This window comes from Lepidochelys kempii, chromosome 1 (assembly GCF_965140265.1).
Source record: "Lepidochelys kempii isolate rLepKem1 chromosome 1, rLepKem1.hap2, whole genome shotgun sequence".
Taxonomy (NCBI): domain Eukaryota; kingdom Metazoa; phylum Chordata; order Testudines; family Cheloniidae; genus Lepidochelys; species Lepidochelys kempii.
In genome coordinates, this window is record NC_133256.1 from 26748464 (window position 1) to 26763838 (window position 15375).

The 15375-nt window shown below is 41.3% G+C and overlaps 1 protein-coding gene across 4 annotated transcripts in view; it reads left to right on the plus strand.

Moving 5' to 3' along the window:
* Positions 1 to 213: 213 nt before the first annotated feature.
* HEPHL1 (hephaestin like 1) overlaps positions 214 to 15375 on the plus strand; it is a 66410-nt gene continuing 51248 nt past the window's right edge. For all 4 annotated transcript variants that reach the window (XM_073337319.1, XM_073337329.1, XM_073337339.1 and 1 more), the window contains exon 1: positions 214 to 420. In XM_073337319.1, the coding sequence (XP_073193420.1) occupies positions 251 to 420 (170 nt within the window). In that variant the 5' untranslated portion in view covers positions 214 to 250. The remainder of the gene's footprint in view (positions 421 to 15375) is intronic.

Genomic DNA, 15375 nt, shown 5'->3' on the forward strand with positions numbered 1-15375 from the left:
TGTTGTAGTCTGAAAGGCAAACAAAAATAAGCCAGTTACACATTCATTGAAGGGCTGGCAAAAGTCCTGTCACCATAGCAACCCCTCAATAGGCCTGTTTTGCTTGCACAAGCTTTCTTGCCTATCCCAGCCCCAAATTGCTGAATAGGAGGAGCTTTGCTTTGTCCATTCCTTATTTGTAACTTGTTGAGAGCTAAAGGGAGGGAGGGGTGAGCCATCTCTGCTGCCTGAGTTGCAATTACACCTACAAATGCCTTCTGTGTTGTATGGTGGCTGCATTCTGGCTCTTAAATTCCTTTGGCTGTTTGTGGTGTTAGAAGCAACTACCAGAACCTATTATGTTGGGATTGTGGAGGAGAACTGGGACTATGCACCAACTGGGAAGAATCTGATTACAGGACAAAGCCTCACAGAAGATGAGTAAGTCCCTCAGGTTTCTGGTAAATCAGATCTCATGTCTCGAGAGAAAAATCCTTAGGTCACCCATATTGTCTTAATGTCTTAAGTTTGTGCCGTCACTGGACTTTAGTTTTAAAAAAAAGTTTTGCTAGTATGGCTGCAATATACATTTAAGGCTGGATATGACTTCTATTCAAGTCAGTTGAGGGACTCCCACTGAATTGAATGGGAGTTGGATCAGGCCTCTGCTGTTTAAAATGGCTTCTCTTCCTTAGTACTGATAAAATAGGGGTGGGGTGCAAGGACTGGATACTTGCTGTGACACTTATTGAAGGGTGAATTTCAGGTGTTAGTTCTCAAAGGATTAAAAGTTTTTGTTTTTTTTTTAATTGCAGCTTTGCTTTACCAGGATTCATGTGGGAAATCAGGTATTTGTGAGTGCTGGCCCAAGGTGACATCACAGTTCTGTCACCACTAAGCACAGCTTTTCCACAATGAAAACTGAAGAGAATCTCTTGTAAACTGGTGAAATTTGACAAATTGGGAAAACTGGTTTGAAATCAATAAGAACAAGTGCAAAGTACTTCACTTAAGAAGGAAAAAGCAGATGCACAACCACAAAATGAGAAATAACTGGCTAGGTGGTAATACTGCTGCTGAAAAGGATCTGGGGGTTATCGTGGATCACTAACTGAATACGAGTCTAGAATGTGATGTGGTTGCCCAGAAGGCTAATATTCTGGAGTGTATTAACAGCGATATGATAAGAAAGACACAGAAGGTATTTGTCTTGCTCTGCTTGGTACTGGTGAGGGCTGATCTGGACTACTGTGTCCAGTTCTGGGCGTCACACTTTAGGAAAGATGTGGACAAATTGGAGAGATTCCAAAGGAGAGGAATAAAAAGTTTAGGAAACCTGACCTATGAGGAAAGGTTAACAAACTGGGCATGTTTACTCTTGAGAAAAGAAAATTGAGGAGAGACCTGATAAGAGTGTTCAGATATTTTATAGGCTGTTATAAAGGGGACTGATGAATTCTCCATGTCCACTGAAAGTAGGACAAGAAGTAATAGGCATAATCTGCAGCAAGGGAGATTTAGGTTAGATATTAGGAAAATCTTTCTAACTATATGGGTAGATAAATTCTGGAATAGGCTTCCAAAGGAGGTTGTGAAATCCCCATTATTGGAGGTTTTTAAGAAAAGACTGGACAAACATCTGTCAGGGGTGGTCTAGTTTTATTTGGTGCTGGCTGAGTGCAGGAGGCTGGACTTGATGACTTCTCAAGGTCCCTTCCAAACCTACATTTTTATGATTCTATGTGGAACCACAGAAGTTAGAGATGGGAAAGACTTATTCAAGATTCAAATACACATGTACGAGTGGGATGAGAAGAAGATGGTCCATACAAACATACTGTATACTGCACATATAGGCCTCGGTTCAGGGAGCCACAGAAGTCAGTGCTTAAATTTAAGCACGTGAGTATTTCCACTGACATGCATGTACTTAAATTTAGACATGTGCCTAAGTACCTTTCCGAGCTGTGACCACAGTATTGTGATGTGTATGTTCTTCTTACACACACAGCTAAGCTTGATTCTCCATCCGTTACACTCCATGGAAGACCTCTAGAGGAGCAGGTATCCCTGTAGCCCTGGGAACTGGCATAACGGCTATACTTCTGAACATTGTGTGTTCATTGAGGCCCACATGGGGATGTTTTAAAGTTTCAGTTTTATTAAGAAAATTAAGGGACCTTCCACCTACTGTAGAGAGCCGGTACGGGACTATGCACAGGGATGGGGGTAGGGTTTGGGAGAAAATAGGATCCTGCCCAGATGTAGGAGTCCTCACTAGCAGATCGTGATAAAGTTCAGAACTTTGTATTGTCCTAGAAGTTAGAAATGGGAAAGACCTATATGGCTATCTAGGCAACACCAAGCCAATGCAGGATTGTTCCATACATCCCTACTGATATGTTCATGATAGTTTGAAAAGTCTCAAGCAATACAAGAAGTATTTTTTTAAAATAACTTCAGGTGAAAACCATACACAGCTTTGCAGATAATTACGATAAAAGTACCAAAAATGCAGTATTAGCAAGTGAAATGAATGGACTTCTCACTTTTTGTTTTAGCGTGGATATGATGGTTACGGAGAAGGAGTGAAGAAATGGCATAACATTCTATAACCACTGTTTCTGCTTTAAAAAAAAAAAGGAATGACTAACAAATGGAGCTGTGCAAACTTGTGAAGAAAATGTGCAAATTCATTCACACTCCCAGAAATCTCTCCATTTTGCAGAATTGTGTAAAACAGTTTTACAGCAAAACTATAAAACTACACGTTTTCAAACAGCAACTTCACTGAAAAGTGGACTTTTTCACTCAGAAAATTACTGACATTTTAGTGAGGAAAAAATAATAATGCTAGGCTCATAGAACTGAAAATGGTCCCATGTTCCTGTGAGCATTTTGGGAAAACAGGACCAGTTTTGATTTAGCACCAAAATGTTCAGATCTTGAGTGCTTAGAACTGTACTGCAGCCATTTCACCCCACTCTGCTTATGGGCATCCAAACTTTGAGTTTGTATCTGTCCTACAGAATGTGATGGTAATGGTATTTTTCTGGGCTGCCCTTTGGACTATTTGAATACTAAGCTGAACAGTTTGCTGTTTGGACCAGCATGCTCATTCACACACAGCACTCTCTGAATTTGATTGCATGTACTTTAAAGTCAGTGACATTAATTCACATGCCTATTTCATAGACAGAGAAAATTTTCATTAATGATTTTAAATTAACTCTTTGCTTATTTTTATAGTCTAATTTTTACAGGACATTACTTCCTACAAGTAATTGTTAAATCTTTTAAATAAGAAATTGATTGCTAAAGGCATTAAGCCATGCAGGATAATCTAGTTCCATAAAACCTTTGGATTCATGCCATTCCAGATGACCGGGACAACAGGGCAATACTCTTTGAAAAGGCAGCATTCTGCAAATAATAATGCTTAGTATTACAATACACAGTAATTTTCATTTTCAAACCATGACTGATTAATCCTAGAATATCAGGGTTGGAAGGGACCTCAGGAGGTCATCTAGTCCAACCCCATGCTCAAAGCAGGACCAATCCCCACCTAAATCATTCCAGACAGGGCTTTGTCAAGCCTGACCTTAAAAATATCTAAGGAAGGAGATTCCACCATCTCCCTAGGTAACGCATTCCAGTGTTTCACCACCCTCCTAGTGAAAAAGTTTTTCCTAATATCCAACCTAAACCTCCCCCACTGCAACTTGAGACCATTACTCCTTGTTCTGTCATCAGCTACCACTGAGAACAGTCTAGATCCATCCTCTTTGGAACCCTCTTTCAGGTAGTTGAAAGCAGCTATCAAATCCCCCCCTCATTCTTCTCTTCCGCAGACTAAACAATCCCAGCTCCCTCAGCCTCTCCTCATAAGTCATGTGTTCCAGTCCCCTAATCATTTTTGTTGCCCTCCGCTGGACTCTTTCCAATTTTTCCACATCCTTCTTGTAGTGTGGGGCTCAAAACTGGACACAGTACTCCAGATGAGGCCTCACCAATGTCGAATAGAGGGGAACGATCACATCCCTCGATCTGCTGGCAATGCCCCTAAATATACATCCCAAAATGCCATTGGCCTTCTTGGCAACAAGGGCACACTGTGGCAATCCTCACAAAATCCCTCTGATGTAGGTAGGTAAGTATTATTACCCCAATTTTATTGATGGGGAATCTAAGACATAGAGGAGGCAACCTAAGATGGTTCTCTTTAAAGGAGCTAGTGCACAGAAATTAAGGAATGTTCCTTTTGAAGCTAGCTGGTCTTCAAAGCTGGCCTGAATTCTCATCCAGCACAGCTCTGAGAACATAAGAACTGCCATACTGGACCAGACCAAAGGTCAGTCTAGCCCAGTATCCTGCCTTCCGACACTGGCCAATGTCAGTTGCTTCAAAGAACAGGACAATTATCAAGTGATCCATCCCCCATGATCCAGTCCCAGCATCTGGCAGTCAGAGGCTTAGGGCAGAGCATGGGGTTCCATCCCTGTCCATCTTGGCTAATAGCCATTGATGGACCTGTCCTCCATGAACTTAACTAAATATTTTTTTAACACGGTTATAGTTTTGGCTTTCACAACACCCCTAGCAGCAAGTTCCACAGGTTGACTGTACGTTGTGTGAAGTACTTCCTTTTGTTTTTTAAACCTGCTGCCTATTAATTTCATTGGTGACCCCTGGTTCTTATGTTATGTGAAGGGGTAAATAAAACTTCCTTACTCACTTTCTCTGTGCCATTTCTGAATTTGTAGACTTCTATCCTATCCCCTCTTAGTCATCCCTTTCCCCAGTTGAACAGTCCCAGTCTTTTTAATCTCTCCTGATATGGAAGCTGTTCCATACCTTTGATAATTTTTGTTGCCCTTTTCTGTACCTTTTCCATTTCTAATGTATCTTTTTTGAGATGGGGCAATCAGAACTACATGCAGTATTGAGTGTGCTATGGATTTATATAGTTACATTATGATATTTACTGTTTTATTATCTATACCTTTCCAAATGGTTCCTAACATTTTGTTTATTTTTTTGGCTGCTGCTGCACATTGAGAGGATGTTTTCAGAGAACTATCCACAATGACTCCAACATCTTCTTTGAGTGGTAGCAACTAATTTAGACCCCATTGTTTTGTATGTATAATTGAGATGATATTTTGCCATGTGCATTACTTTGCATTTATCAATAGGGAATTTCATCTGCCATTTTGTTGCCCAGTCACCCAGTTTTGTGAGATCCCTTTGTAGCTCTTTGGACGTAACTATCTTGAGTAATTTTGTATCATCTGCAAACTATGCCCTCACTGTTTACCCCTTTTTCCAGACCATTTATGAATATGCTGAACAGCAGTGGTCCCAGTACAGATCCCTTGTGGACATCATTTACCTCTCTCCATGCTAAAATTGACTGTTTACACCTACCCTTTATTTTTATCTTTTAACCAGTTACTGATCCATGAAAGGACATTTCCTCTTATCCCATGACTGCTTACTTTGCTTAAGAGCCTTTTGTGAGGGACCTTGTCAAAGGCTTTCTGAAGGTTCAAGTATACTAGATCTGCTGGATCACCCTTGTTCACATGTTTGTTGACCCCCCTCAGAGAATTCTAAGAGATTGGTGAGGCCTTTACACAAGCCATGTGACTCTTCCCCAACAAATCGTGTTCACCTGTGTGTTTGATCATTCTGTTCTTTCGTACAGTTTCACCCTGTTTGCCTGGTACTGAAGTTAGGTTTCCTGGCCTGTAATTGTCAGGATCGCCTCCAGAGCCTTTTTTAAAAAATGGCATCATATTAGCTGTCCTCCAGCTGTTACAGGCACTGATTTAAGGGATACGATACATACCACAGCTAGTAGCTCTGCAGTTTCACATCTGAGTTCCTTCAGAACTCTTGGGTGAATACCAGTTAGACCTGGTGAGTTGTTGTTTTTTTAATTGATCAGGTTGTCCAAAACTTCCTATTGACACCTCAATCTGAGACAGGTCCTCAGATTTGTCACCTAAAAAGAATGGCTCAGGTGTGGGAATCTTCCTCACATTCTCTGCAGTGAAGACTGATGCAAAGAATTAATTTCACTTTTCTGCAATAGCCTAGTCTTTCTTGAGTGCTCCTTTAGTGCCTCGATTGTTCAGTGGCCCCACTGATTTTTTGGCAGGCTTCCTCTTCTGATGTACTTGAAAAAATTTTGCTGTTAATTTTTGAGACTTTTGCTAGTTGCGCTTCAATTTCTGTTTGGCGTGCCTAATCATTCTTTTACACCTGGCTCGCCACAATTTATGCTCCTTTCTATTTTCCTGAGTAGGATTTCACTTCCAATTTTAATGCCTTTTTGCCTCTAACTGCCTCTTTTTTACTCTGTTTAGTTATGGTGGCATTTGTTGGATCTGCTTACTATATATTTTTAGTTTGGGGTATTTAATTTGAGTCTCTGTTATGATGTTTTTAAAAAGTTTCCCTGCAGCTTGCAGGCATTTTACTCTTGTGACTGTTCCATTTAACAAGCTTCCTCACTTTTGTGTAGTTCCCCTTTTTGAAGGTAAATGGTGGGCTTCTTTGGTATTCCCCTCGCCCCCAAATGTTAAATTTAATTATATTATGCTTTCTATTATCAAGCGGTTCAGCTATATTAATCTCATGGACCAGATCCTGAGCTCCACTTAAGACTGAGGTCTGAGGCCCCATGCGGGTAGAGGGTCCCAGAGCTTGGGCTTTAGTCTGAACTCAAACATCTACATGGCAATTTTTAGCCCAGTAGGCTCAAGCCCTGCAAGCCTGAGTCAGCTGACCTAAGCCAGCCGTGGCCATGCCATGGGTCTTTTATCCCTGTGTAGACATACCCTTAGAGACCCCAACAGGGAGTGGGACACGAATGGGGCCCATCTGGCTGTGCTGGGGAGAGCTCAGGATACACTAAATGCATTGCTCCCTTCATTGCCACAGTAAGCATTATACCTTTGAAAGAAAAAATACCTCCAGGCATTGGTTCTTCAGTGAAACTCCTCCCTGTCTTCAGTATGCCTCAGGATAAGGCTTAGCTGATTATGAAGTGCCCTGATCCATCCAAATTAATTCTGCAGCTCATAAATCTTTTAAATCTCTGCTGAGTTTTGACAGTATTTAGGCATTAATTGAGGTGAATCTAGTCTCTCACAGCAGGCCACCGGAGCTGTGGGCCAAGACCTGCCCTCAGCTGCATCCAGCCACACCAAGGGGCAGCCTTCGTTACCAGAGAATCAAACATCATTTATGAAATGTGCCAACTGGCTGATCCTGTCCAGCTAAATGAAGACAATACATTGATCATAGATGCTAAACTAATAGCTAAAGCTTTAGGTGACCAAATGACCCATCTGCATCACCAAAACAATCACTGTGGCATGGGTCAGCAACAGCTGGGTGTCAGAAGGCCAGAGGTGAAATCGGCTTCCTACTGAAGCCAGTGGGAGTCTTGTGATTTGACTTCAATGGAGCCAGAACTTCACCTCAGGGATGTACCCGCTATAACCACATTCAACCAGCAACAAACTGGGGGTTCTCCTAAGGTTTTAGGGATTCCCTGAACCCCAAATGTATCAATATATGGAGGGAAAGTGCTAAATGTTTTTGAACCTTCTTAAAAAGACACCGCCACCCCATTTGATTTGATGCTGTGTGATCTTAGGCCTTGTCTGTGTTTAAGTTCCCCCCCTACTGGTTCAGCTCTCCTAGCAGTAGCAATCGCGCAGAGGCTGTTCTGGTGGCTGCTGGCATTTTAACCACTGTACCATAGAGAAGTGCTCCGAGCAGGGTTACACAACACACAGGTTACAATGTCAGCAGCAGCCTGTCTACTCTGGTGCTACTTCCATAGCTACCACCAATCGTTGCAAGAGTGGGGAATTTTAAGGAAACAAAGCCTAGCAGAGACACAACTATAGAGAAAGTGAAAGTTATATGGGAGGGCAAAACCCAGAAAATGGTGGTTTTTAAACGAAGACTAATGTTCAACCTTCGTGAAGCTAGTTGTATGGTGGCCATTAAAAATCCACATTTAGCTGCAGTTAGTCCCTAGATTAAGTATAGGGGGAAACTCAACCTCTTGTCTGGTAACTGTTGGCAAATGATGCCAGCAAATCTTGACAATGGTTAGGCTGTTTTTGTGCGGATTCTGCTGCCTGTCATGCTTACCAATATGGTCTCAGTGTTTACCCTTACTTCCCCATCTGTTTGTATGCATCCATTATCTCTTGTCTTGTACTTTAAATTGTAAGGTCCTTGGGGCAGAGACTGTATTTTTGTTCTGTGTTTGTACATCACCTAGCACAATGGGGTCCTGGTCCATGACTGGGGCTCCTATGTGCTACAGTAATATAAACAATATATAATAATGAGAAATGTTGACATTTCAGTGGAGATCACTGTAACTTCAAGTGGCAGCATAAACTCAAAGAGCCATTGGAATTGCACCAGAGAGGAATCTTGCTCCAAATCTCTAGAAGCTATTGTATCTATACTGGGCTAGTCCTGTTTTTTGTCCTGTTCAAGGCCTGTCACTCTTAGGGTTTTCTATAGCACGATTCACTGTGCTAGATACAATGAACAGCATAACTGAAATCCAGATGATTTTTGCTACCATAAAAGTTGACATTTTATATAAGAAAAATGCTAACAAATTAAGGTCCTCATGCTGAGCACTTACATACTCAAAACTCCCTCCATGTAAATGCCTGTTTAATACATATCTGTGCTGGTGCGGTTGTTTCACTGAGTTAACAGATGGTTCCTGTACTGTGATTGTGAAATTTGCCAATCTTAAATCAAGTATTATGACTCTTAAGATCAAAGGCAACATAAATATCATTTAAGGTGACAATCCTTGGCAAAATACTCTTTGGGACTGATGGAGGAAATAGGTGTAGAAATTACACGTAACACATACATTTACTGTATGGCCTGATTATCAGCATGGCTAGTCTTAGTGTCCTCAGGGTGGAATATGCATTGCTGTAGCGTTTTACTCTACAACTCCTTTTGGAATTAATATATCAATTATAGCACTTATTATGGGGGAATGGGAAGCTGAAATTAAATCAGTAATAACTGTAAAGGGCTGCATTTTGTTCCCTTTTGATAACTCCTTGAACTTACACTCTCCTCCTCCATCCATGTGTGTAAACAGAAGTTATCTGCTGGGGCTTAAGAATTGCTAGAAATGATAAATTGGGAAAATCTGGGATGGTCTAAAGATTTGCATGGAGCCCAAGCGGCAAGAGTCTGAACAAGGCCTTTAGGCTTATTTAGTAAGGCACTTAAGCATGTGCATAACTTTAAATAAGTGAATGGCCCAATGGAAGTCAATGGGACTATTAGTGGAAGTCAGTTGCCAAGCAAACACCTGAGCAGGCAAACAGGAGAGGCTAATAGGGAAGTTCCTGAGGATGTTTTCAGGAGGGAATGCAGGATATTTTTTCTACAGGGAGTATAGGAATTTTTGTCTACAGGGACAACTCTACATTCCCAACAAGGGATTGCCCATAACGGAATGTTATCGTGATCTTCAAGGGATGTGCCATGTTGTGGTCCTGCCTGAAGAAAGAGATGTCCTTTGCAAAAAGTGCAAGGTGATGGCTGTATCAGAGGAAAAGAGTCAAGATCTGGAAAGGCAGCTATTGAGCCTGTTTAGCCTTAGAGAAGCAAGAGTTCTTGGACATCCAGACTGAGGCAGCACCACTGCAGCTCTCCCTGTAGAATGAATAGGTTTCAGGAAACAGAAGAGTGGAAAACAGAGGAGAATTAGCTGTTTGTAACCAAGCAAAGACAGAGAAGCAGGAGACATTTTACACAGTCAGAAGTAGAAGGGCAGTCTGTGCCCACCAGAAGAAAGAGGAGTAGGTAAAATTCAATGCATGTAGAGGCATCTAACTTTCAGGCACTTTGTGCAGTAGCCACAAATAATATATTGGAAGATTTAACTGAAGGGAAAGAACAGGGATCTCCACAGCACATACCTGAGGATGGATGCTCAGCCCAGCTGTTGAGGATGTCAGGCATACCCAAATGAAGAACACAGACTTTCCAAAGAAGACATACAAACCGCACTGAGGACTTGGTATTAAGGAGAGTGGACAAAACATTCTGCAGGGGACAGAAGGACAGCAAGATGGTCTGCTGTCTTCCTGCAGCAAGGACCATACACATCACTGAAAAACTGGATGGGATTCTGAAGACTGGGAAAGAATCCATTGGTTATGATGATATACATTGGCATGAATGACACTGCTTCATGGAGCATCGAAAGCATCCAGGATCTTAGAAAGAAGAGGAAAGGTCTGATCTTCTCTCATTCACAGGACAGGAAAGATCCCTGAGAAGACAGACAGCAAGAAGATGCTGGATATAAACTGTTGGCTACGTATGTGGTGTAAAATAGAGCAGTGTGGTTTTATGGAACATTGGCCCACTTATGGGGAAAGGAGGATATGTGACTTGAGCTATCTCCATCTGAATAGAAGGGGAACCAATCTTCTGGGTAGCAGACCAACTATAGTAGGTAGGAGAATATCAAACTAGGATCTACAGGACAGGGTACTAAGGAGGAAAACACAGTAGGTACACTCAAGCATAAAACTCATACTCAGGATACCATGAATGTAAAGAATCAAGGCATCAAAGGATGTAAAGAGAAGAAATTCTTCAGTTGTCTACACACCAATGTTAGGGTAATAAAGAGGAATTAAATACTAATTTATTAAAAGAAATTTGATAAGACTGGTCTTACTGAAACCTGAAATGGTGGGACCATTCATGTGACTGGTTTGTCAGAATCACTGGATTCATTCTATTCAGAAAGGATAGAGTGGGTAGAAGAGAATAGGGGTGGTGGTACTTTACATTAAAGATACCATTACTGGCTTTAGAGTTACTGATAGTTCAGAAGGACAGGATCTGAAATGTTTATGCATCATGTACTAACTGATAAATCACAGGATGGGGGCACTACCAGGGGTGTGCTATAAACCTCAAATCAGATGAGCAGTTCTTTAAACATCTATGTATAACATGTAGAAAGAAAAATTGTTATTGTGGGAGATTTCAGTCTGTGTGACATATACTCGAGGTCTGATGCTACCCCTAGTTTCAATGAATGGTATAGGTTCGATCTAGACAAAGATGATAAAATTATCAATCATGGTGTAGAAAAGGCAGAAGTATTCAACATATGCTTCTCTTCTATATTTAAAAAGAAGAATGATGTATTAATATTATACAGCGATAATGAAATACTTTCTATTCCATCAGTAGCTATGAAGGCTGGTAAATAGCAACTGCTAAACATGTTTAAATTTGCAGGATCAAATAACTTTCACATAAGAGTAGTAAAAGATTGGCCAAGGAGCACTTTAATGATTTTTAACAAATCATGGTACACTGGGAGAATTCCTGAGGACTGGAAAAAGCTAATGTTGTTCCAGTATTTTAAAAGGAGTAAATCAGATGACCGGGGAAACTAATAGGTGAGTTAGCATAGATTCTGGGCAAAATCATGGAAAGGCTTATATGGGATGCAATCAGTAAAAATTTAAAAGATGGCATAATTAATGCTAGTTAATATGGTTTTATGGAAAACAGGTCTTGTTAAACAGATATCATTTTTGGCAAATAAAGTGTTGGAGACACTGGGGCATGGCCACTAGGTAACTCGAGGGATGGAAGACCACGAGTGTTGATGGAGCCCCCTCGCACTAGGCCCAAGTGTCCTTGGCCCCCTCCCTCCTGCTTGGAGGCACTCGCAGCAGCTCTGCGTACTAGGCCCAAGTGTCCTTGGCCCCCCCGCCTGGAGGCACTCACAGCAGTTATGCTGAGGATCTGCAACAATATGTTGCAGAGTCAGACTGCCTGAAACTAAACAAGGCCAAACAGGGCAAATATGGAAGAAAAATGCTGAATAAAGCAGCTTTATGTATAGTTTAACAAATGATACAAAAAACAAGGGAACTAGCTGGTAACTGGATTGGCTGGCTATATGGATACTTAGGGCAGCTTGCTATTGGATAAGTATGCTGAAGAAAGGATGTATAAAAACCTGTGTAACTTCCTGCTCTGTGTGCAGGATTTGAGATTCAATTCTCCCTGTACCTTTTTGAAGCTTCAAATAAACTTTTCTGCTTCTCCACCCCATTGTGATTGTTAGGGGGCTTATTCCTGGTCCTTCTCGCATGAACAGAGAGCAACAATACCCGAAGTCCAAAGGTGCAAACAATTCGATGTTTATTGGGGTGAACTTCCAGCAAGCATGATTCCAGTTTCCTTCCTTAGTATCCTCCTTCCCAGCTCTGACACCACAGAGCCTTACACCTGTGTCCCTGTTCCCATTCCTACCCTTAGCCAAACATGATTCCTTCCTTACTCCCATTCCCTGTTCCCATTTCCCCCTTTAGCAAAACATGATTGCAATTTCCTTACCCCCATTCCCTGTTCCCATCTCCCACCCTCACCCCCACCCCCACTTCCTCATTGACTACAGATTATATAGTAAAACTTGAGTTCTGCTTAGCTATACCTTAACCAATCATTTTCCTGAAATTTAACTAACCAATCCTAACATATTGTAACATGATTATGTAACCAAGAATATCCCACCGCCTTAATTAGTTTACACCCAACAAAATTAATTATACAGCAGACAGGAACAATCACAGAACCAGACAGCTTATACAAACAATAGCAAAGTGGGAACTATAATGACAAGACAATACAGAAGTGAGGATTTCACATCCCAGCTATTGATAAGTGAGTTCTTGCCAGACGGGATGCTATCAAACTAATTTTCCTTTTACATTTTCTAGGCACTTCCCTTTCTCTGGAGGTGATAGGAATACAATCCTGTCCTGATAGTGCCTAACAGCCCAATAGCACCTTATTTCAATGTGACTAGTTTGGAATGTGAGGATGGGACTGTTCACTTCCTAGCTTATGGCTGCCTCTGCTGCTTAGCCAAAGGCCTTAGCCTAAGAACAGGGTCTCAGACTGTCACAGTAAGAGAAGACCCTTACACCAGCAGATAGTGATTTTGATTCTTTCTTTTATACCTCTATAATTAGCCAAGTGATAAGAATACACCTAAATTCTTAGAGTATAGGCCTTTACAGACAGGCCTGAATATGTATATCCTAACAGTGATTATTGGGTGAAGCACACCAGGTAGCGAACCAACCCCTGTTGTTGTTTTGCCTCTCGGCACTGGGTGCCGGCAACAAAGGTAACTGGGTTGACACAATATATTTAGATTTCGGTAACCCAGTTGACTAGCATTGGTCAAAAATTGTGTTCTTTTTTCCGTGCAAAATTTGGATTGTTTGACAGAAATTAGACTACTGAAAAATTTCAGCCAAAACCCAAAATATTTCAATTTGTAAATACTGCTGCAGTGCTTCATGGGAGTTGTAATTCAGGTCTCTCATCCTCCTATTCTCATCCATAGGCTGGGCTCCCTCATCAGACTACATCTCCCATTTACACCACCTTTGGAGAGGGAAGGCAATGCATCAGGGCAGATGTAGTCTGGACAAGGAGCCCAGACCGAAAAGAAGAATGTGGTCATGAGGCAACCAAACTACAAATTCCATAAGGCATCACTTCAGCATTTCCAAATTGAAATATTTTAGGGTTTGGGTATGGTTTTTTTTTTCCCCCAGAAAAATCAAAATTCCATGTGGAAAGTAGACACTTTTTACAAAAATACTTGTTTAATCGAACATCCAGTTTTCCTTAAAAACTGCTTTGACAGAATATTTTAGACCAGCCCTACATTTGACTTAGTCCTACATGACATTCTGCACTGTATACTGTTCATTACATTAGCACTAGACAAAATCACTGCAGCCCATATTACATTAAAACTAGTCAACTGATAGATCACAAAAAATAACTGTAAATAGGGATATCATCCTATCGGGACTTTTATAGTGGGGGCCTGCTGGGATCTGTACTTGGCCCAGGGCTATTCACTATCTTTATCAATGATCTGGAAGAAAATATAATTCCTGTTAAATTTGCAGATGACACAAAAATTGTTGGAGTAATAAATAATTATGGAGACAGGTCAGTTATACAGACTAACCTAGATCACTTGGTGTCATAAATATAAAGGGAAGGGTAAACCCCTTTGAAATCCCTCCTGGCCAGGGGAAAGCTCCTCTCACCTGTAAAGGGTTAAGAAGCTAAAGGTAACCTCGCTGGCACCTGACCAAAATGACCAATGAGGAGACAAGATACTTTCAAAAGCTGGGAGGAGGGAGAGAAACAAAGGGTCTGTGTCTGTCTGTATGCTGGTCTTTGCCGGGGATAGACCAGGAATGGAGTCTTAGAACTTTTAGTAAGTAATCTAGCTAGGTATGTGTTAGATTATGATTTCTTTAAATGGCTGAGAAAAGAATTGTGCTGAATAGAATAACTATTTCTGTCTGTGTATCTTTTTTGTAACTTAAAGTTTTGCCTAGAGGGGTTCTCTATGTTTTTGAATCTAATTACCCTGTAAGATATCTACCATCCTGATTTTACAGGGGGGATTTCTTTATTTCTATTTACTTCTATTTTTATTAAAAGTCTTCTTGTAAGAAAACTGAATGCTTTTTCATTGTTCTCAGATCCAAGGGTTTGGGTCTGTGGTCACCTATGCAAATTGGTGAGGCTTTTTATCCAACATTTCCCAGGAAAAGGGGGGTGCAAGTGTTGGGAGGATTGTTCATTGTTCTTAAGATCCAAGGGTCTGGGTCTGTAGTCACCGAGGCAAATTGGTGAGGCTTTTTACCAAACCTTGTCCAGGAAGTGGGGTGCAATGTTTTGGGAAGTATTTTGGGGGGAAGGACGCGTCCAAACAGCTCTTCCCCAGTAACCAGTATTAGTTTGGTGGTGGTAGCGGCCAGTCCAAGGACAATGGGTGGAATATTTTGTACCTTGGGGAAGTTTTGACCTAAGCTGGTAAAGATAAGCTTAGGAGGTTTTTCATGCAGGTCCCCACATCTGTACCCGGGAGTTCAGAGTGGGGGAGGAACCTTGACACTTGGCAAGGTGAATCATTTGAACAAACTGTGTGTTAATACCAAATGCAAGGTTATACGTCTAGGACAGGGTGATCAGATGTCCTGATTTATAGTGACAGGTTTCAGAGTAACAGCCGTGTTAGTCTGTATTCGCAAAAAGAAAAGGAGGACTTGTGGCACCTTAGAGACTAACCAATTTATTAGAGCATAAGCTTTCGTGAGCTACAGCTCACTTCCTCAGATGCATATCGTGGAAACTGCAGCAGGCTTTATATATACACAGAGAATATGAAACAATACCTATTCCCACCCCACTGTCCTGCTGGTAATAGCTTATCTAAAGTGATTTCCAGCACCAGCAGGA